This window comes from Alternaria incomplexa (genome assembly GCF_024043165.1).
Source record: "Alternaria incomplexa strain BMP 0042 chromosome Unknown scaffold_10, whole genome shotgun sequence".
Classification (NCBI taxonomy): Eukaryota; Fungi; Ascomycota; class Dothideomycetes; order Pleosporales; family Pleosporaceae; genus Alternaria; species Alternaria incomplexa.
This window is the reverse complement of record NW_026249859.1, coordinates 987,210-1,012,344: the sequence shown is the minus strand read 5'-3', so window position 1 is coordinate 1,012,344 and position 25,135 is coordinate 987,210. Positions and strand designations below refer to the sequence as shown.

At 53.5% G+C, this 25,135-nt stretch overlaps 8 protein-coding genes across 8 annotated transcripts; 3 read left to right on the top strand and 5 right to left on the bottom strand.

The window, feature by feature from the left end:
- Positions 1-225: 225 nt before the first annotated feature.
- J4E90_007228 (uncharacterized protein) lies at positions 226-2,394 on the bottom strand (the record flags this gene model as incomplete). Its single annotated transcript, XM_051436768.1, has 2 exons — positions 226-2,343; positions 2,386-2,394. 2 exons carry the CDS (start codon positions 2,392-2,394, stop codon positions 226-228), a joined length of 2,127 nt encoding a protein of 708 aa, XP_051289514.1.
- Positions 2,395-2,802: 408 nt separating this feature from the next.
- J4E90_007227 (uncharacterized protein) lies at positions 2,803-5,684 on the bottom strand (the record flags this gene model as incomplete). The annotated part of the gene is made up of 2 exons (XM_051436767.1): positions 2,803-5,504; positions 5,561-5,684. 2 exons carry the CDS (start codon positions 5,682-5,684, stop codon positions 2,803-2,805), a joined length of 2,826 nt encoding a protein of 941 aa, XP_051289513.1.
- A 620-nt stretch (positions 5,685-6,304) lies between these two features.
- J4E90_007226 (uncharacterized protein) lies at positions 6,305-7,764 on the bottom strand (the record flags this gene model as incomplete). Its single annotated transcript, XM_051436766.1, has 2 exons — positions 6,305-7,117; positions 7,165-7,764. 2 exons carry the CDS (start codon positions 7,762-7,764, stop codon positions 6,305-6,307), a joined length of 1,413 nt encoding a protein of 470 aa, XP_051289512.1.
- A 1,220-nt stretch (positions 7,765-8,984) lies between these two features.
- Positions 8,985-10,211, top strand: TIF34 (translation initiation factor eIF3 subunit; the record flags this gene model as incomplete). Its single annotated transcript, XM_051436765.1, has 3 exons — positions 8,985-9,048; positions 9,250-9,723; positions 9,775-10,211. The coding sequence occupies 3 exons, from the start codon at positions 8,985-8,987 to the stop codon at positions 10,209-10,211; spliced, it is 975 nt and encodes a 324-aa protein (XP_051289511.1).
- Positions 10,212-11,167: 956 nt separating this feature from the next.
- MBF1 (multiprotein-bridging factor 1) lies at positions 11,168-11,736 on the top strand (the record flags this gene model as incomplete). Its single annotated transcript, XM_051436764.1, has 2 exons — positions 11,168-11,329; positions 11,425-11,736. The coding sequence occupies 2 exons, from the start codon at positions 11,168-11,170 to the stop codon at positions 11,734-11,736; spliced, it is 474 nt and encodes a 157-aa protein (XP_051289510.1).
- Positions 11,737-12,478: 742 nt separating this feature from the next.
- J4E90_007223 (uncharacterized protein) lies at positions 12,479-14,227 on the top strand (the record flags this gene model as incomplete). Its single annotated transcript, XM_051436763.1, has 4 exons — positions 12,479-12,613; positions 12,741-12,947; positions 13,036-13,679; positions 14,065-14,227. 4 exons carry the CDS (start codon positions 12,479-12,481, stop codon positions 14,225-14,227), a joined length of 1,149 nt encoding a protein of 382 aa, XP_051289509.1.
- A 405-nt stretch (positions 14,228-14,632) lies between these two features.
- J4E90_007222 (uncharacterized protein) lies at positions 14,633-17,024 on the bottom strand (the record flags this gene model as incomplete). The annotated part of the gene is made up of 5 exons (XM_051436762.1): positions 14,633-14,762; positions 14,812-16,556; positions 16,604-16,725; positions 16,776-16,845; positions 16,902-17,024. 5 exons carry the CDS (start codon positions 17,022-17,024, stop codon positions 14,633-14,635), a joined length of 2,190 nt encoding a protein of 729 aa, XP_051289508.1.
- Positions 17,025-18,359: 1,335 nt separating this feature from the next.
- Positions 18,360-18,948, bottom strand: J4E90_007221 (uncharacterized protein; the record flags this gene model as incomplete). Its single annotated transcript, XM_051436761.1, has 2 exons — positions 18,360-18,794; positions 18,847-18,948. The coding sequence occupies 2 exons, from the start codon at positions 18,946-18,948 to the stop codon at positions 18,360-18,362; spliced, it is 537 nt and encodes a 178-aa protein (XP_051289507.1).
- Between the last annotated feature and the right edge of the window lie 6,187 nt (positions 18,949-25,135).

Below are 25,135 nucleotides of genomic sequence, written 5' to 3'. Positions count from 1 at the left end.
CAACATTGTTTTTATACATATATTGTAATCGGAATGTCGCTACTGTTCTTGTCAATGACGATACACTCTCAAGCATGCGTTTCTGCTGCTGTGACCTTTTGAGGTGGATAATCACTCGCGTACGACGACACAGAACGCGAACAGGCACATGCTTAGAGACACGTATAATGCAATGCACAAGAAGTGGACTCATCCTCGGACATGTGAAACGTATTTGATCAGCTTCTAGTAAGACCCCTTCCTCCACTTGGTCATCTCATACCACCACAAATTACCATTCCAGCCCCCTTCGCCCGTGCTATGCAGTCGAGCCTTGGGCAGCGCAACAACGTATAACTCACTGTCGTCTCTCAGCACGTCCGCAAACCTGTGAGTAATTGTAGTATTCACGGCATCCGGCTCGACATCAGCAGCGTCGGGATTAGCCGCACCTACCACAACGACGATACGAATGCGGGGACACAGCTTGCGCAACGGCCTGATGAAATTAACCGTATTCCATCCAGTATCTATCACCGAGTCGACTAGGATGACGTGACGTTTTCCTTTCAACATGTCCGTGTCGAGGTCTGAGAATAGCTTTGCGTGACTGAGGGTTGCACAGGGCATTGCTTCGCTAACACCGAGGCTTATCGCGTCGCCGTCGTCAGACAAGGAATTGACTAAAGTGCCTTTCTCGTAACGGAAGCGGTGGCTAGGGCTCTCTGGGTCTTGCCCATCTGGGATGCAGATTTGTTCTTGGCCTAAGATGCTGCTGACGTATTCGTTTGCCAGGTAGAAACCTACGCGCTTGTGGAACTCATACAAGCGCTGGCTATAGGGTTGGGGTTGGCCGAGCGGCGGCGTTACGAAGAGTTTTGCTGAAGGTTTGGGGGTTGCGTGATGGACACGGGTGGCTGGATCTTTGCTGTGCCGGAAAATGTGGCCTAGTTCTTTGTTGTCCAAGGTGGCTATTGGAAGTGTATCGAAGTCGAGACGGTGGTCGATGGCGGAGGGGAGGAGAATGCGCAAGGCAGATATGCGGTTTTCAGTGATGGCTTTGGTGAGTGCTTTCTCCTCTGACAAGCTGTTGGTTATGACTCCTCCTGCAATAAGGTATACTTCGTCTGCCTTTTCGTACATTTCAATGTCGAGTATACTTTGTCCAAAGGTTACTACGCGCAGGTCTTTCTCGTGTAGAAGGTCGACTACAGCGCCTTTTATGGCTCCGTTCACCACGTAGCCCTCCGGAAGTCGTCCACCTCCTATGACTTTAAATTCGTCTTCGTCGAAGCCGTGCTTCCTCAACACCATCTCCCACACTTCTCGAAGACCGGTTGTGAGGACAAAAGCCTTTACGTACGGGTCCTTGCGGACACGTTTGAGGAGTTGGATCATCTCAGGATGCATCTCAACCCTGGCGGCGATCCTACTACATATGGCATTGTAATCATCTGCCTTCTCTTCATAGGTCAACATGGCCTGGCGATACGAGGCATACGAGTGTCCCCAAGCCGCAAAAGTCTGGTTCAAAGGACATTCGGTAGTGCCCGTAAGAAGATCCGTCTCCTCCCAAAAGAGCCGTCTAGTATCATCGGGTGCCAGTACCTTGTCAGCGTCAAGTAAGAGCACTGTCTTTGTACTTGGGTAAGAGGCGCACGCAGTGTCAATAGGATGGTTAACTGCATTGGTATTCTTGGCTTCGTCGTAGGTGTGAATATCGTCCAGAAGAGTCGCGAGTTGATTCCCGGTACTGCGCTGTCCCAGTGCTTCCCAAATAGTGGGACTGCTGTCGGTCAGGGAAGTGAAGAAGATGTCATGCTCACGACAAATCTCGCGGAGCTCTTGCATCTCCCTTTGTTGCCACTTTCGTATCTGCTGCGCCGAAACGGCCGTTCGCTTGCTCTCGGCATCCCTTTCTCTGCGCTTCGAGATCCATATTTCATCGAAGTTAAGATATACGGTGTGTGTGTACGTTTCCGAATCTTTCGATGTCCATAGTATCTCTGGTGCGTCGTGTTCGTTCTCCCACATCATGTAGTTGGCAGCAATAACCCCTGTCTTTCTCGATTTCACGCATGTAGCAGCAGTTTTCAAGATAGCTCGGCCACGAGCGTCGTGTTGGTCCGCTTGGCTCAGCTGGTTGAAAGCCGCTAGTCCGCCGTCCACGACTTTTCCGATGAGCGCCGAGCTCTCGAAGAGGGCGAATCTTTTCTTCTTGAAGACGCCAAAGCCGGTGCCGCTTCTGAGCTGCTCAAGTAAATGCGACTTTCCGCTTCCAGAAGCGCCATAGAGGCCAATGATCGTAGGCTTAGTGGATTTGGTTGCTTCTGAGACGACATCAGTGAGATCCATAATCAACCGCTGAAGGATATGCTTTACAAGGGCCAGCGTACCTTGATTGACTAAATACATACTAAGTCGACGTTTGTAGTGGCAAGCCTGTACGGACTGCAGGTTTGTTATTTCATCCCAGAATGCGGAGCGCCGGTTGTGGATATGCAATTCATTCAGTTTCCCATGACATGAGTTACTTTTGCATAGTGCGTCAGCAACATAAAATCGTGAAAATGAAGTATGCTTCTCTATTCAAGGTAAATAATTCACCCTTCCAAACAGGAAACCGTCAAAGTTGATTCGACGCCATACCAAACGCTATGCATACCGTCCCAATATGTGTTGAATAAGAAGCCCACCCAGATGCTGTTGAACATGCCTAGTGCGCCGAAGAACGCCAATCGTCGTCTCATCATACATGATTGTTCCAAATGAAGCTTGTTGAACGCTTCACTCGGGGTTGTAAACATTTCGTTCCATCATAGTCTAGAACATGCCGTTGATCTCGCCGGTCTCAACATCGACGTCGATGTTGAGGTATCCGGGAGCAGTGGGCAGACCGGGAATAGTCTGGATATCCGCTGCGAGCGCATACAGGTATCCAGCACCAGCTGCCATGCGGACGTCCCTGATGGGAACGGTGAAGCCAGTTGGGGCGCCCTTGAGGCTAGGGTCGTGAGACAGAGAGTACTGTGTCTTGGCTACGCAGATGGGCAGGTTGCCGAAGCCCTGCTTGACGTAGGTGTCGACCTTCTTCTGGGCGAGCTCAGAGAACTCGACAGCGGAAGCACCGTACATCTTCTTGGCGATGGTCTCCATGCGCTCTTGTACTGTACCGCTGTTGACGTCGTAGAGAAGCTTGTAGTCGGGCTTGGGCTTGGCAGAGGCCTTGATGATACCCTCTGCAAGGTCTACGGCACCCTTTCCACCCTCCGCAAAGTGGTTGGCTGGGATAGCGTCCTCGGCGCCGGCAGCGATGGCCTCCTCGCGGATCACGTCAATCTCGGCTTGGGTGTCCGTCGCGAAGCGGTTGATGGCCACAACGACGGGGACACCGTACTGCTTGGCGTTCTCAATGTGCTTCTTGAGGTTGACGCAACCAGCACGGAGAATGTCTACGTTCTCAGTACGGTAAACTTCGGGCAGTTGGGCGCCGGGGCTGATGTCTGGGCCACCGCCGTGGTTCTTGAGAGCACGGACGGTTGCGACAATGACAACAGTGTCGGGCACGAGACCGGAGGAGCGGCACTTGATGTTGAAGAAGCGCTCGCCACCCATGGTGAAGTCGAAGCCAGCCTCGGTCACAACGAATCCGGTCTGGGCGTCGTGGTCCTCATCAGGCTCGGTACCGGCCAGCTTGAGGGCAAGCCTGTCCGCGATGACGGAAGAGGCACCGATACTGATGTTTGCGAAGGGACCAGCGTGAACGAAGACAGGAGTGCCCTCAAGGGTTTGCATCATGTTGGGCTTGATGGCATCAGTAAGCAGAGCAGTTAGGGCACCACCGGCACCGATGTCGTCGCAGGTAACGGGATCACCAGCGCGTGAGCTGGCAACGACCATGCTACCAAGACGCTCACGGAGGTCCGAGAGATCCTTGCTGAGCGCAAGGATAGCCATGCACTCACTGGCGACCGAGATGTCGAAGCCAGTCTCGCGAGTCTGGCCCTTCTCTGTTGGCGCCTGGCCAACTGTGATCTTGCGCAGATGCCTGTCGTTGACATCTAGCACACGTCGCCAGGTGATGGTCTCTGGGTCGATGTCAAGCCTGGCGAACTTGGAGATCTCCTCCTCGGTCAGATCATCTGGGTTCGTCTTGTCGATACCGAGCTTCTTGAGACGACGGAACATGACCGGCACAAACTCGCGCTTGCCCTTCTTGGCTGGAACCAAACGCTTGTACAGAGCAGCATCCTTCTGAGTATTCTCGTGGAACATGCGCGTCTCGATAGCAGCGGCAAGCAGGTTGTTCGCGGCGGTGATGGCGTGGATGTCACCAGTAAGATGGAGGTTGAACTGGTCCATGGGGATGACTTGGCTGTAACCTCCACCAGCAGCGCCGCCCTTGATACCGAAAGTCGGCCCCATGCTGGGTTGACGCACGTTGGCGAAGCATATCCTGCCAAGGTGCGCGCCCAATGCTTGCGCGACACCGATTGTGGTGGTCGACTTACCCTCGCCGAGCGGCGTGGGAGTGATACCGGCGATGAGGACGTACCTTCCGTTGCGGCGATGTTCGAGTCGCTTCAGCAGGGACAGATCGACCTTGGCTTTTGTTGCGCCGTATGGCTCGAGCTCGTATGGCAGGATGCCAACCTCCTTCGCTACGGTTGTGATCTGCTTGGGGTGCTGCTTCCGCGAGATTTCGTGATCGGCGGGTATGGGGTCTTCGATGCGGATGGGAAGGGCCGAGATCTTGCGCTTCTTCTGCCTGTCGAATGTCGCGTCGGCCGAGTCGACGAGGTTCTGTAGCAGCATGGCAATGGTCATGGGGCCTACACCGCCAGGTACCGGGGTGATGTGCGAAGCTACCTCGACGGCGGAGTCGTAGTCGACGTCTCCTACCAGCCTCTGTCCGCTCTTCTTGGTGTCGTCGGGGATGAAGTTGGTACCAACGTCGATAACGACGGCACCGGGCTTAAGCCAGTCTCCCTTGACGAACTGCGCCTTGCCGATAGCAGCAATGACGATGTCTGCGCGGCGAACGACCTCTGGTAGATCGGCTGTACGCGAATGGCAGACGGTGACGGTCGCGTCGGCGTTCTTCAGCAGGTAGCTGACGGGGCTTCCCACAATGTCGCTGCGTCCCAGTACGACAGCGTTCTTGCCTGAGATGTCGATACCGGCTTCCTCGAGCAGAACCATGACACCCTTGGGCGTGCATGGGGTGAAGAGGGGCTTGCCGCCGCGCTTGGCCAGCTCACCGATGCTCTGGATGCCGAAGCCATCGACGTCCTTCTCGTCGGCGACGGCCGATGTGATGGTGTGTTCGGAGATGTGCTTGGGGAGGGGCAGCTGGACGAGGATGCCATGGACGGCGGGGTCGTTGTTGTACTCGTAGATCTTGTACAACAGCTCGCCTTCGGTGAGGTCTTCGGGGAGATGGACGAGCTCGCAGTCGATGTTGGCCTCCTCGGCGGCCTTGAGCTTCATGCGCACATAGGTGCTGGAGTCGGACCTGTCGCCCACTGTCGCGTGTCAGCACTCTGCCTCAATCAGCCCGCCGCAATGGGATGCGACTCACCCTGGACAATCTTCAGGCTCGGGCGGTATCGCGGGTTCTTCTCCTGCTTCTCCTTGATCTTCTGGCCGAGCCTCTCACGGATGCTCTTGGCAATGGCGGTGCCGTCAATCTTCTGTCCAGCCATGATGAAGCGTGTGCTGGAGAAGTGCCTGGAGGTCTGCGCAGTCTTGACGACGGTATATAGTTGGCGGGGAGCAGTCGAGCACCAATATTTTCTCAGCGGGGTAGCTCCAGCTTGCGGAAAGCCACGGGCGAGAACTCCAACGCGTCCGCCGCAGATCGGATATACTTTCATCGTCCTACCAATCCTGTCTGCGTATCTTTACCAAGTCTAGGATGCACGGCGCGACGTGTTGATACGCATTTCTATGTCTGTTTCCAATGACTCAGTCTGGCGCGTCCGATAGCACTCTGGACCCCGGAAAAAGATCAGAGCCCGCCGACGCCAAACTTTTGCTCCGCGACTCGCGTGTGCGTTATTACGTACCACCCAGGGTGCTAAGGTCCGAACGGGCAAAACAAGCAACGCGACTTCTTGAACATGGTTCATTGTACTGCTACCAAACCAATCCTGCCTGTAGCTATCATCTTCTCCGCCTGGGTTGTCCTGTGTATTCATGTACTATGCTCTGCGGGTCCGCAATATTCCACAAAGCTACGTCAACCTAGGGAAAAACCGACCACCCTGGAGCCTACATCGACGTTAGGTTACCCACTTTGCGTGTCTACATCTCAATGTAGTCTCTAGGCCTTGGTCGCATCCATCAGAATCCCATACATGACAAACATCTGCTCTGCTTTGAGCTTGAGATCCTCCGCCTGATCTGCATGGCAGAAGCGGGCAAACCTGTCCGGGTGCCAGAGATTCCGCGTCTCTTTAAGCCACTCGTACGAGTATTTCCCGGAACCTTGCAGCAGTGCCGACAGATCGTGAAGGCAGATCCCCAATGACGAGACGGCTTCCTTGAGTGGTTGACAGTCCGGCTTGGTACACTCGTCGACGTAGCTTGTCATTGCTGGGAATCGCTGTAGCTGACCGGGTATGAGGAGCGTTTGTAGGTCTTGTTCAAACTGGATGTATACTGCCTTGGAGTCTTTATGCACTGTGAGGTCGCCAAATTTGATCCAGGAGCCGTGCACATAACCCTTGACACCCTTCCGGTCGATGACTACGAACCAGTCACGACCCTCGTCGCGGATGACCTTGACTTTGTCGCCTTTCCTGAGCTCTACCTCCCAATTGTCTGCTTTGTGCGGTCGCCCAGACTTCTTGACGGTTGCCCACTGGAAGGGTACAGGCTCCTCTGGCTTTCCCGGTATGTGCTGCACACGCTGTTCGGGCGCGGGCGCAGGAAGCTTGCTTTCACCGGACTCGTTGTCATTGACCGAGCCGGAACGGGAACTGCTCGGTGTAGAAGTGTTGTTGGTATGTTCTAGATTGGTGTGGATAGCTTCTCTCTCGAAGCCAACAACGAACGGCGCGTCCAGCCCTACCGAGTGTTTCTTGATGAACACGAAGGTCTCGCCGTTTTCCGCATGCGGGCTAATGAAGACGTACTGGGACATGTTAGTCGCGATATAGGATAGCACATGTGCATACTCACAGCGAGCTCTTCGATGATCTTGCGCATCCGCTCATCCCGTTCCAGGCCTCCCCAAAGCTTGTTCCATTCAATGCTCATGAGCTTAGCCTCGAAGTTCCAGAGATGACGGTCCCCGCTCTTGATATAGTATGACCCGTTGGCATTCCATTGGACGTTGTCTAGCGTACAGGTTCCCCTCAATGAGCCGTTGGTGATCCCCTTGCCCTCGCGGAATCCGGAACTTCCCTCTTGTAGCTTGGCTTGGAGCTGAATTGGGATATCCGCACATACCCATGCCGTGCCAGACCATGCTACGAACGAATCGGCTGCGCCAAGCTGTACTCGGAGACCGGACCGGAGGTGTTCGGAATCCTGTATGGTCTGGATGAAGGATTTGAGCGCTGATGGGACATCAGGTCCGACCATGAAGTGCGTTGTGCCGTCTTCAGGCTCCCAGACGAAGAACCAAGACTCGGGTCTGCTGCCATACGAGGCCCATGTGATCTTCTTGACAAGACCCCGACCTGCGCCGACAGCTTGGAACAGCCTGGATGGTAGATACGTAGCGCTGTAACCGTTGGGAGTACCGAGGAACTGATCGCTGCCTTGACCCAGGGTCATGATGTACTTATCCGGTGGTAAAGGCCTGAGTCTTCCTAGCGTAGCTGTAATGATAGAGGGAGGAAGCGCTGCAGAAGCCATATTGAAGGTGGGGAACTAAACAATGTGGAGCCTACATCGAGGTTAGGCAGCTGCTTCGCTTGTTTTCATGTTAATGTAGTCTGCAAACCTTCTCGGGTTCCTTTCCTGTATGAGGAGGTCGCGAGATCCGCGATTCGAATTTGGCGTATTTGGGAAGTCGCGCTGTAGTATCATGGGCTTGCCAACCGCGAGGTGGAAGGAGCAGCGCGTTTGCGCCAAGACTGCGCTCGCAACAAACGGAGAGCACGACTTTAGCATTGTCGGTGAAAGTGAACGTGACAGTGAAAAGTATGCGGATCACACAATAGACGAAGGGGAGAAACAGCACTGCGCCTATGTATTTGGATTGACAGTAGCACAGTGACCAGTAGACTAGGTGAGATCGCAGTCTGCAGCATGTTGGCATCTTTGAGGCTCTCGACTATCATCAATCTAGGAGATCGGTGCCAATACAAGTATTTCTCGAGAGAGTATCCATGGTGATTTTGAGGAGACGAGAGCTTCAGAATACTGCAGGCGCGGGAAACGCGCGCTGGTATCTATCCTGTACGCTGTTCTAGCGTTCCAACGAAGTGATTAGAACGCTGGAGTGTTGTGCTAGATGAATGATTCGAACAGAAACGGATACAATAACTCTGAGATCGACAGTCGTGAAGAGTTGACGAGATTCACCAGAATCAGATTTACCAGCTCAATTACCAAGAAATGAAAGCATCTTACCAACTTGCGAACCGTTCACGCTATGAGTCACAAGGCTGTGCCTTGGTACATAACACAGCTAACCCCTTGCTGATATCGGAATACATGGAGGCGGAGATGGTCTGCTGTGAGTCACCCCAGGAAGCATCGTTGAGCCGGACATGAACCCTACCCATAGTCCCAGCCCAATATGCATTAGTCCCAGCCCAATATGCATCGTCACTAGGCTTTCGTAATGAAGAGCTGAGTCAATGCGGAGAGATGATGTTCAGCACAGCGGTTCATCTATGGTTGCGGGACAAAGCCGCTAGTCGGCTAGCGCCAAGCAGCCCACTTCGCCCGCTGAACGTCGATATGCACAAGAGTCACCCAAATTTCGAGACGCCGCCCGCCACATATAAGCCGACACACCACCCCGCCTCCACACACCCATCACAAATATGAGGCCCATTCTTCTCTCCGGTCACGAGCGTGCGCTCACGCAAGTCAAGGTTCGCATGCGCCGTGCGTAGGATGAGGGACGAGGAAACTAATGGCATACAGTACAACGCAGATGGAGATATCATTTTCTCCGTATCCAAGGTACGTTTTTCTCCCGGTCTTGTGATGCGCGGAAACTGATTTTTGTAGGACCACGTCGTTTGCGCCTGGTGTTAGTAAACAACCTGTACAAGAGGAATGCGAATAGAAGCTGATGCGATGCAGACTCACACAACGGCGAGCGAATCGGAACATACCACGGACATCAGGGAGCGCTATGGACGGTCGACGTAAACCCATCCTCTGAGCTTCTGGCTACCGGTGGAGCAGACAACACCATGAGGTTATGGCATGTGCAGACAGGCAAGCTTCTCCACACCTGGGAATTCAACACCAGTATCAAGCGCTGCGAGTTCTCGCCAGACGGCAGACAGCTTCTTGGTGTCACCGAGAAGCGATCAGGACATCTCTCCACCATCTGCGTCTACCCCATCAACCCCGACCCGGAAGCGCAACAGTCGGACGAGCAGCTGCTCAGGATCGTATGCGACGAGTCCAAGGCCACAGTCGCTGGCTTCTCATACCTTGCAAAATACATCATCAGCGGACACGAGGACGGCTCGATAACTCAATGGGATGGCAAGACTGGAGAGCTGCTCAGCTCCAACTACGACGTTCATGAGCCAGACATGCAAATCAGTGAGTGTCATGCACACCTCTTTGGCTGGAATGGAAGCTAACAGTGTCCAGCCGACATCCAATGGGCTCCCGACCGAACTTACTTCATAACCGCCAGCAAGGACAAGACCGCGAAGCTCGTCGACGTCGAAGAGCTCAACGTCCTCAAATCATACGTTGCCGACACACCCCTCAACTCCGCCGCGATCACACCCGTAAAGGACTACGTTATTCTTGGTGGAGGACAAGCAGCCATGGACGTCACCACAACCTCGGCACGTCAAGGAAAATTCGAGGCCCGTTTCTACCACAAGATTTTCATGGAGGAAATTGGCCGTGTGCGTGGTCACTTTGGTCCCCTCAACTACGTCGCCGTACACCCACAAGGAACCAGCTACTGCAGTGGAGGAGAAGACGGTTACGTGCGTGTGCACCACTTCGACAAGCCATACTTTGACTTCATGTACGAGGTTGAGCGGGAGGTCGCGCAGTCGCAGTCGAACTTGTAATAGTATGACCTCACGAAGAATGGTTGATATGGTTCGATATGGCTGCATGCATGCAATGGCGTTCCGGCGGTCGGGTTGGGTGCTTGTCAAGATTAGACGAGCCTTTGTCAAAAGTTCATGAGCGATCAGGGCACATATAGACACTTTATCTAAGCGTCCTAGCACATGTACCTCATCAATGAAAACTTCAAGCAATATCCTGATGCACATTTCCATTGTAATTGATATATGTCCCGGCCCAAGCACCAGCGCCTGCCCATAAGGAGCAGACACCCAAGCATTCGGTCAAAAGTACAAGCAAAGGGCTTGGAACGGGTTGGTAGCTGATCTTCCTGCTTTTGACAAACGAGTCCATCATCGAGAAGGAAGGACGACGTATACTGAAGAGGTTGTAGGTACACAGAGTACCAAAGGATAAAGACGCGTCGATGCTGCTCACTCCGTCGAGCGCAATGTGAGACGCGAAAGAAAAATATTTGTCAACGACCTATGATCCATACACAGTGGCTGACTTGAAGGACTGGTAGCTAGCAACGATGAGCTGTGACACACAATGAGTGCGCTCGTATTAGCCATCGCAAACGAACGTTGAATGTAGTGATTGTTCGATGAAAGAAGGGCGGAAGAACATTGAAGGGCTGAAGCGATCGTGGAAGCTTCGAGAGACCCTGTCCTAAGCGAGTTTAGCGCGTGGCGGTGACCTCACCTGCCGCTCCGACTCATCGCGCTCACACATTGCTCTTTGGGCCTCTAGATAAGCAAAAGCTCAATCCTCTCTACTACATTGCCCTTCCCATCCACATTACATTTCCTCATCTCCACGTTCGCCGACTGACAAATCCATCGACGAGCAAACACCCATTTCAAGAGGACACCCCCCCACATCTGCGCCCAACTCAGCCTTCCGCACCCGACAACCACAACCTCACCCTCTACTCTTCAACACCACATTCAAGATGTCTGACGACTGGAACTCCGTTACCAAGATCGGTAGCCGCACTCGTGGCGGCGCCGCCGGACCCCGCGAAACCGTAGTCAAGGGCAAGTCAGCTCTAAACGCTGCCCAACGTAGCGGCGGTATCGTCGCCACAGAGAAGAAGTTCGCTTCTGCTAACGCCGTGAGTACTCCTTACACGTCCGACTTAGTTTAACAACTTCGTTCTTCGTGATTCCCAAAAGTTCACTCAAAACAATACTAACCGACCAGCCACAGGGGGCTTCGTCAGAAGGCCAGCGCCTCACCAAAGTCGACCGTTCCGATGACATCGTCAAGCCCAAGACCGTTGGTATCGCCGTCGGCCAAGCCATCGCTAAGGCGCGCTCCGAGGCAAAGAACGACAAGGGCACAACTATGACGCAAAAGGATCTGGCTACAAAGTGCAACAGCACACCCACCATCATCGCAGACTTTGAGCGCGGCACAGCAACACCAGACCAGAAGCTGCTAGGAAACATGGAGCGCGTGCTCAACGTCATCCTACGGGGTGACAAGATGGGGCAGCCCAAGTTCCCGAAGAAGAAATGAGTGGGTCATTGCTAAGGTCGCAGACCGGGCGCAAGTACACGCTCAGGTTGCGATCTTGCGATGCATTCCGCTTCTAAAAGTCAGCTTCGGCTGCGATAAGTCTCTTCTGAATTAGCGGGCTTGGGATGGGCGTTTGATGGACATCACGGTAGAATACCACAATGGTGGACAGCGTACGATAGCTACGGCCTAGCCTGTACTGCGCGGGCTTTGTGGCTCAGTCTCATTGAGCAGCTGTAGAAACTAGATGAAACTACGATCTACGCGCAAGCAATATGTTGCCTCCGAACATGCAATTGACGTCATCGAAGCTACATGATGCGCAGCATCGCACTAAATCTCTCAGTTGTATCGTCGCATGCGGCGAGCGAATCTCCACCCCTTAGAGCCCGATGCTAGACAGATTCGAGTGCACCGACATATGTATCGTGATGCGGCCCAAAGATATGATTGGCTCGTGCTAGCTAGCGGCTCACCGTTACAATCGACAGCCCGCCGCCTACATTCACAACACAGCATCAACATGATCCCGTGAAGCCCTTCCATATTATGCTCATACCCTCATACTCGCACAAAACAAGAATTTGTGGTGTCGGTATCCCCATGTAAACAACCTACCCATTTCAGCTCTACTGCGCCTTCCAACTTCACCTGCGCACTTTCCCACGAGAGTGCCTGCGCTAACTCTTCCAGACCCATCGTCTTTCTCTCTATCCTCCTCATCTTCTTGTTTTACTTCAGCATGAGTACCACAGATCAAACTTCCACGGTCCCTGTCCTGGCAGAGCCGGCGTTGGACTACCACTTCAAGTACACGGTGCAGAAGGGCGTTTTCATGCAGAGCGAAGATGAGACTGATGACAAGAGTTTTGATTTCGTACGTTCAATTCCCTGTTCTCCAAGCTTCACATACAACTACGTACTTGCGGGATTGAGTCATTCCATCCCTTCATTCACGTCCCCTCAATTTGGGATCCGAGGAAGCTAGCTGACGCTCATAGTAGAAGACGCAAAAGTTTGGTCTAATCGACCGTTCCTACCTAGGAGAAGATGACAGTGAGGAAAAGCAATGGAAGCGCCTCGAGAAATACGTGGCCAGTCTGGAAGCCACGAAGAAGGAGGGTGAGAGTTACAAAGTGCTCTTTCTGGGTCGTCATGGTCAGGGTTGGCACAACGTTGCAGAGACAAAGTATGGGACAAAAGCTTGGGATGTAAGTTTCCCGCACTTACTCTTTTTGGGAATCATGCCTCTTCGGACATATGTTATCGAGGAGACATAATGCTAACATAAACACCAAGTGCTACTACGCCGCCCTCGACGGTTACGACGGCATAACCTGGGCCGACGCGAACCTCACCACTGTAGGCCAAGACCAAGCTCTCGCCGTAAACAAGCTGTGGGCCGAACAACTACCCCTCGGCATTCCACCCCCACAAACATACTACGTCTCGCCCTTGACCCGTACAATCGAGACAGCAAATCTGAGCTTCAAGTCCCTTCCACTTCCGTCATCCCACCCCTACAAACCTTTCATCAAAGAGCTCGTACGTGAAGCCCTCGGCGTACACACATGCGATCGCCGCAGCACAGCCGCGCACATCAAAGCCACTTTCACGGACCCACCTCTCACCTTCGAATCCGGATTCTCAAACGAAGATCTCCTCTGGGAAGCTGGGTACCGGGAACCGAGGTCTGCAAGACGGTATCGCCTAGCCACGTTTCTGGACGATGTTTTCGCCACCGACGACAATGTGTGGTCGAGTTTTACCAGTCATTCGGGAGCGATTGGCAGTATGCTGGAGGTGCTTGGGCACAGGACGTTTGCGCTTGAGACGGGCGGTGTTATCCCGGTTTTTGTCAAGGCGGAGAGGGTGCAGGGGAAGAGGGAGGTTCCGCCCAAGGAACCAAGTGCTTCGCCACCGTTGTGTGATGGACCGCCTGAGTAAGATCAGAAAGAGGCTCTGAAGCAGATTGAGGAATGAGAGAATCGGCAATCCTATACTGTGATTGGTGACGTATAGGGTAGTCTCATCTGAGAACCTCATCACAACCGAATCGATTGTTCACACTTTGCTATGTCACGCGTGTAATTCACGACGTACTTCGCTTGCCATGATAGCACAAATATTGGCGAAAGCGCATAAAGAGCACAGTCTGCTCGCATATCCCGATCTCGTCAACTACCATCTACCGATTCATCAGCAGCAGACAATGTCCACCCCTCCGCCCACCGAACGAGACCTCTCTTGGACTTTCGATCAACTCAAGACATAGTACGACATCCTCTGGAACGCGTATTCTGATCATCACGTGCCGCTTGATGATAGGAGTGAAGAGGATAAAAAGAGGATTGCCGAGCTTGAGACTTCGCTACAGGAGCTTCAGAAGAAGTATGACGCCAAGCTTGAGGAGCAGAAGGAGAGAAAGGCGCAGAGCGAGTCATCGAATGATATGCATAACAACTACATCGATAATGACGTTAACCTCTAAATGGGAAAGCTAGACGATGCAAATGGGGACCTCGAATCATTTCTGTTGAGTACTGTAATTTTCAAGCAGACGTGAAATGAAATGAAATGAAACCTTCCTAGTAAAGCCAAGCGAGACATTGGACAGTTAAGGATGTGTTTCATTTGATCATAGGTGTAGCTTAAGCCATCGTGCCGAGATCGACTCCTGGTACCGTACCGAAAGTCCTGTCAGTTTCACTTCCTGCAAACAATACACGTGCTGTGCTGATATGTCCACCCCACCCCTATACAGACAAGCTGACAAACCTCATAAACGCAACCCAGGTTCATTCTCCACTGCGCCTCTAATACGAACAAGGAAGCAGACCCAACATCTCATGCAGATGCATCTCGTGAAGTCGTAACAAAGTAAGCGGGAGTCGGTTTACATCATGCCAAGGTCCTCCATGGCTTTGGCGTAGCTGTCCCAATCGGTCAAGGCACCGAGAGCACGACGCTGGTGTGCGCTGAGTAGCGTGAGACCGTAAATGTAACTTGCGTTGACCCATCCGAAGCTGTGACATGTTAGCCATGAACTAGTAAATGAGGTGAGAAGAAACATACCCTTCGCGAGGAACACCCTTGAAGTCGCTGCCTTGATTACCGTACTCGGCCTCAACCTTGTGAGGATCGATCTTCCTTGTGACATCGTACTTCTCAACGACAACGCCGTTGAAGTCAACAAATGCCTTGGTGACCATGAAGAGCCAGCGGTAGGCCAGACGCTGGGCTTCCGCATCGTAGCCGTATCGCTGCATACCGACCCAGGCAAGCATCTGCTGCGGCGCCCAACCAAATGGATAATCCCACTGACGGTTGGGGCGGTCAAGCCCAGTTTTGCCGCGCGACTTCTCTGTACCCGAAACAAGTCCTCCGAAGGCTTCCAGCTTAGGCAAAGCCTTCTCGACAAGAATGCTAGCTTGGCGGGGAGTGGCGAGACCGGACCACATGGGCCAGAAAGTAGTGGCACTCTCATAACCGGTGCGTTGTTGCTTGACAGTGTTATAATCGAAGTACATGCCTGCCTCCTCGTCCCAGAGATACTTGTCCACATTAACGCGGCGTTTTCTAGCGCGGCGCTCCCATGTGGAAGAAGTCTCAATATGACCAGGCTTCATGTCGCCAGTGCGGAATCCCTCTGGAACTTCGAGCTTGTCGTTGAAATGGTTGCGAATGCATCGACCAATGTCGACTTCATACTTGTAGAGCAGCGCATTGACGTCAACGACGGCGAGGTCTGCTGCGACCCTCTCCAGACGGTAGGAGGTGTCGTGGCCGGATTCACGCACAGCGCGGTCATGTAGGAAATAATCATCAAGCTCAGGCTCGTTGACCTTTCCGTTGTTGTATGCATCGACGAATTCCTTAAATGTCATACCATGCTTGTCGGCATACGGCATCAAGACTTGGTGGAAATGGCTGGCCTCGGTCTCGGGTGGCACGCCTCTTCCGCCAGGTCGGTACCTGGTGAGTCCAGTGACAGGGTCTAAGCGCGGCGCGCTCATCCAAACCGAGTGGTATTCCTTGATGGCAGCAAGGATACCGTTGCGCAGGAATTCTTTGGAGTCAGGCTCGTGCTTGATGCGTTCGTAGCATCGCAGAGTCATGTCGGTGAGGAAGGGTGGCTGGGATCGGCAGAGGTAGTATGTACGGTTCGCGTTGAGAATCTTGTTGTAGTGCTTGATGCAGAAGCAGAAGTGAATGACCATGGACTTGACCAGGTCGACGCGATCGTTGACGAGGAGACCAAGCGACTCCATGTAGCTGTCCCATCCGTAAAGCTCGTTGAAACGGCCTCCAGGGACTACGAAAGGCAGGCCTCTCAGGTCCTTCTTCTTCGTCTCTGGATCTATCCATTCCTCCATGGCAATGGCGAGCAGGCCGGGTGCCTTGTTCAAGTCGCGCACGTAATCGTCGTTGTCGCAGTCCTTGTCCAGCCAGATGACGTCGAGACGCATTTCGGGGTGTTCACGAGCAATGCGGGTGTAGTACTCGTGCTGCTCAGGCGCGCCCTGAGGAATGTATATACGCGGCCGTGGGTCGTCTGTCCAGTCCTTGGGGTCGACACCGACCTTCGCAATGTTGGAGCCATCGATGCGGCGGGTGAGGCCGTCCCAGAAGGAGAACTGGATGAGGCGGCTCAGGCGGTTTACGGGGTTCTCGTTCAATCGCGATTCGTCGAGCACGATGGTCTTGCGGCCGTAGTCTTTGGCGAGTGTGAGCTCCTGGAGCAGGTTCGAGAGCATGTAGGTGCCGCGGACGTCGTGCTTCTTGAAGGCATTGGAGCCGAGCGTACCAAGAGAAATAGTCTGTGTATTGTCAGCCACGCTCTCTGTGTAACTGCAGAGCATCGTACCTTGGGACCCTTGTCGTCGATTGTGATCTGGTAGTTGCCGTCCGAATCTTCACGGGTGAGAAGCTGGTGGAGCGTCTCCTCAACGTTTATCTTGAAGCGGCGAGGCTGCAGGGAGATTTCATCTGGTCTTGTCAGCCAATGGCGCGGCGTGGGTGCGGTGGAAGGCACGTACCGTGACTGATGCGACGACCAGCAATGGCGCCCTCGGCCAATGGAGCATTACGCGTGGAATTGTCTACGTTCTGTACTTAATTAGCTTCGTCATGACATTAGACGCAGGAAGGAGCGCGGTACTCACGGCTGAGTAGGTCCTGGCTCTGGCATGCTTCTTCGAGTGACTCTCGCCATAGTAGACGTGCGGTGCAGCGTACGGGTCGAGAACAGTCGAGGTTCGGCGGGGCTTGGAAGATTGCGAGCTCATGCTACGGGGGCGGTGGGGCGAAGACACCAGTCAGGGGGTGTGGTGGTAGTGGGTGTTGTGGTGGTGAAGATGTGCTATGTATGGCGTAGGTACTGGCCAGCGTTAGCTACGAGGGTGGTTGACGGCGAGGGTGGGGGTGGGGCGGCACCTTTGTATCAAGATGCTTCAGAATCTAGGGAACGGCGGGCGGCGGTCACACGACGATATGCTGGTAGTGCTAGTCTAGGTGGCGGGTGCAGCGTAGGACTGGAGAGAAAAGATGGATATGCAACGGGCGAAGGTAGCAGTTTTGAGCGCTGCAAGGCCGGCAGGTCCGCCGATGGCAGCAGAAGGGCATAGCAGCAGGCGTCAGTGGTGGGTCTGCTATCACGATAGGCAATGACAGACCAGGCGGTGAAGCAGCTGCATCGTGCCAGACGCAGGCGGCGTGACTGCTATCAATGCGACAGCCAGGCGGCATGATGATGCTGAGCGAAGACTGCCAAAAGGCCCCGTGCTGCCCTGAACCCCTGGGGTACTTCTTCCTCCTCATCACCGTCGCGACTTGCACGCGCGCGCCGACCTTTGCCGCCTCATCATAGTGCCCCACCAGTACGTCATGGCACGATGTCCTCGTTCGACAATCCGCGTGTTTCGAATCTCATCTGTTGAGCTTCAATGCCTTGTGTGCGGCGCCTTTGTTTTTCCCCTGCCTAACTCCGGACGCACCTTCCTCGAGCGACGCGCCTGCTGTGACTGGCTCGGTTGCTGGGGTCAGGCGCTGCGTGTCCGTCAGCCTGCAGGCCTTCCCCCACGGGAGCCAGCAGTCCGCACTACACCCGCAACTCCATCGTGACTTCCGAACAAAACTTACTCTCCCTCTTACTCATAGCTCGAGGGCCAGCTGAGGCTGTCGCCTAATATTACCCCATCAGGTCAGCAGATCTAGATGTCCGTCGACCTGCGCTGCATCTGCTGATGGCCGTCTCCGAATCTCATCCAACATGCGACTTTTTCCGTCTGATGTTCACTTCCGGCTCTCCAAGCTCGGCCGTCTGCACGCCGGCCGGTCTTCGGATGCCTACCAGAAGCATTGCACAAGCACACACATTGCAAGGTAGGAGAGTGTGGGGGTTGTCAAACGACTCGTCGAGTCTGTCTTTTTGTGATATATACATTATACACTACAAAGTCGTGCTTTTTCGTAGAATTTTGGGTAATTCGGCCATTGGCATCGTGACAAAAGAGATGGTTGCGCAGTCTTGAATGGTATCCGTAAACCCCAACGCCTTCGCTAACACGCAAGTAGACAAATAAAATGCAAGACCAGCTGGTCGACGGTAATAGATGACTTTTTTAGACTTCGAGCTTCTTTGCTGCCTGCTTTCGGCTTCTCCTCATGCCTCTCCAGCTCCACTTTGATCCCTTCTCCATTTCTTGCACGGGTACGCCCAGAGTTGATGAGTCTGGTCGTGGCGTGTCGACGTTGCTGCTCCAGCTAGTTGACGCCGTCTCGAGTGATGTGGCGTTTGAGGCGGTTCTTGACATGTCGACGCTGTACGCGCTCTCGTATGACCTGAGCTTCGATTTTGGTCGTGATGGGAGGGGTTCTTGAAGAGCGAGGAAGCCGGAAGCGAAGCATCCACCGTACGCCTTCAACACCTCCAGTGACGCGGCTCTCCTCAAGGCGATGGTCTCTCTTTGGGTTTCCACGTTGCCGTCGTCTGACTCGGCGAAGTCACCATCGTATCGGTAGTAGAGTTGGTCATCCATTTGACAAGCGCTGTCAACCTTTGACATCGTTAGCAGTGAACCGATGAACTGTTCTCGAGTCAAGACATACCTTCTTGTGTGTAGCGGTGTGTAATTGTAAGTTCTCCTCAGTGAGTTGGACTTGGTTGAAGCAAGTGTCCCAGTTGGGTGTGCGTCCAAGGTTTTGATACATGTTGGCTGGTGGTGGTAGAATGTTCCGATGGGTGCTTTAGTTGTATTGTAGGTCGAGGGTCTTGATGTGAGGTTGGTAGTTGCTGCTCTGTTGACTTTGAGTTTGACTGAACCAAAAGGCTAGGGCGCTCAAGTGTTATATACCGAGCGTCACTTGGTATCCTAGCCAGCAATCAGGACGGCATCCACCCCAGCATGCGCCATAGCGCCGCGCTCGCCGATTGACCCCAGGGATCGCGCCCAAAAACGTGGTACATGGCTGCGGCTCTACCGTTTCCGTCACCTCTCACGCTCAGACCAGATCAGCGTTCGTTGCTTTTAGTTGCCGTCTGCGCAGGGGCCCCATGGCAGATCCTAGTGTACTGAGCCAAGGGGCTGGCTGTTCAGCCATGCACAAACTCCACAATCTCTAGAGGCATGGCGCTTTCGTATAGTGGACCTATCGCAGGCGGCAGACGTGGCATAACTCAAGCCTCAACCCCTCTTGCTGCATTCTATCGCGTGCGCCGATCAGCCACGCTTTGGGATACACACCAGACGCCTCAGCCGCACCTTCGTCGCAGTCTGCTGTCAATCTTCTATACTCGCAAGCATGCAGCCCTCACGCCGGCATAGAGGCTAGAGTTGACAGCTCACCTGACGTAGATAGCGCAACGTCTCAATCTGGAGTAGGCAAGCGAGAGACTCTGTAACCAAAAGCACAGTGGGCATCTGGCCGCTGGGCACGTTCAGCATTTCGAAACAACAACAGCCTCTGGCCCAATCTCACCGCCTGCCTGTCATCGTAGGACAACGGGCCTGGGAGGACGTATGCCCCTCACCTCACGGACGCAGAGCTAACTGCATGTTTCGAGACGCCAAGGGCGGTGAGATGAGTATTTGACAGCTGTTGCAAAAAGCACCAAACTGCCTAGCGCGGCGCGCCCCATGCGCCGAACGATGGATTCGCAACCATGTCGAGATCGTGACCTGTGATGCGGAAAGCCTGTTCCTGAGAAGATGCATGGAAGTCGTGGTGCGATGCCTGATCGGGATGCGACGCAGGAACAAACTTCTGGGCCGCCCTGCGGCAGGGCCCTCCACCAATCTGCACTCGCATGCTGCCTGACGATCATTGCCAAGCGTCACCTTATTCATGGTCACATTATCCCATCATCATCGCCAACACACGACGCGACGTGTCCGTCAAAGTATCGCAACCCTCTGTCCAAGGCAATAGACAGGCAATAGACCATGTGGACTTTCATCGCTATCCAACGTTGAGTTCACCATCTTCTAATCAGGCGCCACGACTTCGGTGTCCGCGACATCCTCAGCTAGCCAGAGATGCCCCCTGCCCAAATTGACTAGCGCGCAGGACGTCTTCGCTGTGGCTGGCGCCCACCATGTCCCACCTGAGAGGCCGACAGTTGCTGTAGATACACGGCCGCTCGTCGCTCCGGAACGCGACCGAACGAATAAGCCCTTTGTCCTGGGCGCTGGGTCCAGTTACGCAATCTGATCTGATCTCCCCTCCCGCGAACCAGGCACCCATTTGGCTGTGTACCTCGCGTTCGGGACTAATGCAGCCTTGTGCGAGAGACAGGTATGACAGCAACGTTTATGAGACATCAACACCAACGCTCGTCTCACTTCTCTCGGGACCTTGGTAGAACAGCTGTGCAAACACACGACACCTTCCCTTTCCTGAATAGACCCGCTCTGCAGCATCCATCGCGCCTGCGCACTGCAACAGCGGCCCAACATCATCGTCATGATGTATTCTGCCCGATTCGCATTCGCAACATGACCTCACGATGCCTCTGTGCTCTGTACCCTGCTGCCTCACATCTTGGAGTTGCCTTCTGGGGAATACGGTGCGAACACCACGGCCTCCACTATACGAAGCCTCGCCGAACCGTCAGGCATCATTTCCAAATCAGCGAACCCCAGTCCAATGACGTTCCCGCCCTTTCGCACCCCAGTCGCAATCCAGCAGGCCGGTGACCTAACATCCTCGTATGAACGATTATCGAGAAGCTTCATAAACTCCCATGTTCAAGATCGCGATTTGCCCATGTCGACTGACTCGACACCCCCGTCCGGATCGACCCAACTCCGCGGCCCAACTGTGGTGACTCTTCCACAGTAGATCGCCGACGAGTGGAAAGTGGATATGGCAGGATTCCACCCCCGGCTCAATACTACAATATCGCGAATCGCTATCCTGATCTGTTCGAGATGAGAATAGCAGCCCTGTGCATTTTACCCGCCCGCTTGGTCGCCGGCCAGATCCACCGGCGTAGCGCAAATCTATGTGTGACGTCGTACCTTTAGTCTACAAAGGGCAGTCGTTCGTCGCCCCTTTAGAGGGGCGCAGGTGGAGATTTGTGCGACTTTATATATGTTTCGGCTCTTCTACCGCTGCCTGCTGCATGTTGTTTTCTGCCCGATGATGGGGCGTCACAGTGCAGGGTGGATCGACCGGAAGATGCCTGGTCACAAAGGGACGAAAAAGTACACAGCAGAGACGTGGCGCATGGCTACTGTAACCACCTGGTCAGCCACCATCCTATCGCAACTCGTCTTGGTGAGACTTGTTCTTTTGTCGCCCACCTTTCTTCGGCAGTCTGGATGCGGAACCTTCTTCGGACCTTTTTTCCTTCTCTCTCTCTTCCAAGGTTTCTCCTTTCAGTAATTGCCCTTTTGAGGGAGGGCCTAGATGGTGGTTAGGTCTAGATGTGATGCTTTCGATCGTGACTTCCTCATCTTTTCTCGCTGAGATCGGTGCCTTGTGCGCGCGTTTGAAATCGCGAGAGAAGGCATGGCGAGAAGGCAAAACAAGGTCAAAGTGAAGCTGGTCGTTACAATTGCAAATATGGAATCTAGAGCTGACATGGGTATAGATCTAGATTGCCTGTCGTGCCTGTCTGCCCGGGATATCCTGAGAACATCAACTCAACACGCGGGTTCTCGCTCAACCTCAAACCAGGACCTTTCAGCTCTCATTTCGTTGCTATTGAGAGATGTTAGGATGGAGCGCAGATACCTTTGCGGTTTGCTTGTTACTTGCCTGCCTCGGTCATTGCCGTTATTTCAGCTTCTTTGTCAAGCAGCACGGCCGTAGACTTCAGCGACATCTGCCAGCCACCTATCTAGATGCTGTTTCACGTGCAGATGCGGGACGTGCATGTGGAAGTGCGGATGCGGGATGTGGAAGTGGCGTTGCATCTTATCCAGGTCCTGCTTGTGAGAGCGGCAGGGGTGTCTTTGGTGATGTAATGGATGTTCGGTAAACTGTCGTTGTATTGATGACAAGAGATGTGTCGTATGGAGGGGAAATTTATACATTCCTTTCGGAGAGGAATAGCTCTATCGTTACGCAGTCCTGCTGATTCTCGAGAGGTCTGCGAGGTGGCGTTATGGTGGTATTATGTGGAGTGACTCTCACGATCACGCCCGCTTATGGAGCAAGCAAGGTTGATGTTTAGCCGGAAGACAACCCTCACGCCACATCTACCAACACTGTGACGCAGCGATATGATTTCGCTCACCTACGCAAAATCCCTCTAATGACGCGAGTGCACGCTGACTTGATCTTCTTTATCCTCGCTTTCTTCCTTTCTTGGTGTTCCTCTTCCTCAAGCTCCATCATGTGCTTTCGCTGCATCTGCTCCCCTGCAGAAGAGAGACTTGGTTGTGGGTGTGTTTGTGGTTCGCTCTTGACAGAAGCAGTAGCAATACTGAGAACACCACGCTCGCGTCCATCTGGGTCCATACTAGACGCTCGGGTTGTAGGTGCGCTAGCATTGGGACGACCTCGTCGCCTCTTCTCACTATGCGCATATCAGTGTCTGATACCACAGTACAGCCAAGAGGTATTACTCACGCAGCGTCATGACTCCAACTCTTACCTTGAGTAGTATGATTCATCATATGCGGCCCCTCCATCTTCCTCGCCGTCACCGACTCAACTCCGAAAGGCCTGCCACCAACCCAGCCCTCATCCCACACCATCCTCCCTTTCCCCTTGTCTACCCTACCAAATCGATCTATTCTCGGATACTCGACGCGCGCCCTGGTCATCTTCCTAAGCCGTGGCGCATGCTCAAGTCCCGGCCACGTACCCGACGAGCTAGTGTACATGGAAGACGGTGAAGAGTGGTGCGTGTTGCGAGGAGACTTTGGAATGTAAGCGAGGGATGAGGGACCGGGGATGCATGGCGAGACTCGGCATGTAGGACTACATGTTTGAGGTCGCGGAGTGGTATCGGCGCAAGGGTTGGGGAGAGGAATGGGGACCCAGTCGAGGACGCATGGTACCGAGGGTTGAGGATCGTCGGTTGAGGAATGGTAGGTCTGCTGGTAAGGGTTATTGAGGGTGAACTTTATGCTAAGGCCACGATGGTACCAGTGATTAAGGTCTGGATGTTGTCTGCATGGCCGTCTGTTTCATGAGTATACTTGCTCTCGTTGCTGACGAGAAAGGTTGACGCGGCTTTGCTTTGACATTCGCTCGATCTCGGCCTTAGCATATTCTGTACTGATCGGAACAAAAAAGTTGAAGACCCTGAAGTTGGACGTCCAGCTGTTTCGGCTTTTGAGACGTTCGCTGCGAACGACTTACCTCGCACTGTCCTCCTGCTTCCCCGTTAGAAGCCATGTACTTGTTCTTTTCTCATCCGTAAATTCAGGGTAAAACGTTTAATTCGGGGTAAGGCGATGGTCCAGGCTTGAAGGAGGCTCTTGCACTGGCTATCTTTATTTTTGCAGGTGTCTAGAACACATGGTACTGTGCGCTTTGGCGAGCGAATGAAGTTGCCCATATTTAGGATTTTGGTGTTTTGACACCTAGCTGGACTGTGACTCGCTTGGAGCACATGTGGGAGTGAGTCGCTACCACTAAGTTCTCTTCAGCTCGTGGTTTATGTTGAGTTGTTTCCACGTTGCTGTTCAGACAAGCAACGAGAAAGAAGCTGGATTTAGGCACATGGCTCGCGATGCGAAGACAAGTGCACGAGAGCTGGACATCGTGAGGGTTTTGATTCGAAGAACCATGGCACACAGACGAGTGTGATAATTATGTGCTGAGGCTATCAGACATATATGCGAGCGTACATATGAGCGTGACGAAGGCTACGTGAGCGAGCCGTGCAGTCTGCTAGAAGCGAAGCTGGCCTTTGAAGTTCTCAACACGCCTATCTCGCTCAACACCGGCATGTTCCCGTTTACCGGCGACACGATGGCTGGTACCATCGGTTAGGTCTGGATCTTAGCTGGCCGTTTGACGTTCGTTTTGTAAAGCGGTAATTGAGGGTGGCTCAGTATTTTGGTTCGGCAGTACCAGTGCCACAGCGTCTTTCCTCACCCACCCTGATTATTTTTTCATCGGAGAAAATGTATCCGCCAAATGATGGAGGGTACTCGTCATGCCCACCTCGCTTCGAGGAATGAAAACGAATGTTTCTGCATGCGTGAAAGGTAAACGAAGGTGTCAATCCGGACTCTGCAGTTACGCACGTAGTCAACGAGATCTACAAAGACCCAAGGAATACTAACACGAATCCAGTCACGTCTGTATTGCGCAAGCGGTGAACACGCGTTGCAGCAGTCTGAATGAGGATGAGCAAAGTGCATGCACCGTAGTGACTGCCCAGATATGATCACCCTCTTAGCGCCATGACGCACATGCACACTCGCCCTTTCTTTCCTTTTCTGTCACTTAGGGTCCACACCAACTCTAGCAGACCCTCCAACACCATTCACCCCAAAATGAGCTGGTATCTCTAAAACAAGCTAGCTCCTCGAGCGAACGCGTCGATCGGATAACCTTGCGTAAGAGACTATGTTTTTGCTTCTTGCACTCTGCGAGGCTTCACGCCAGTTTACTTTTTGGGGTCACCACCACACACCGTAATTTCTCCCTGCAGTAAACTGTCGCTACACCTCCTTTACGAAGCTCGTATCTAAACTTCGACTATGGCTGCACTTCGGCAACGATGGTTGCGGGCCTCATTCGGTAACTGGAGTTTCGAATCAGGAAGAGGATGGCTAAGATGGACTAGGACTATCTGCTATCGTAAGACTATGCCCCATTGAACCTTCTACTGTAGATACGTCGCGGCTGCTTGCATGCTGCCTGTCGCTGTCACATGCATCGTCGTTCCGCTTGTCTCGCTTCCATTTAAGTAGTGCCTTGACCGTCCTCG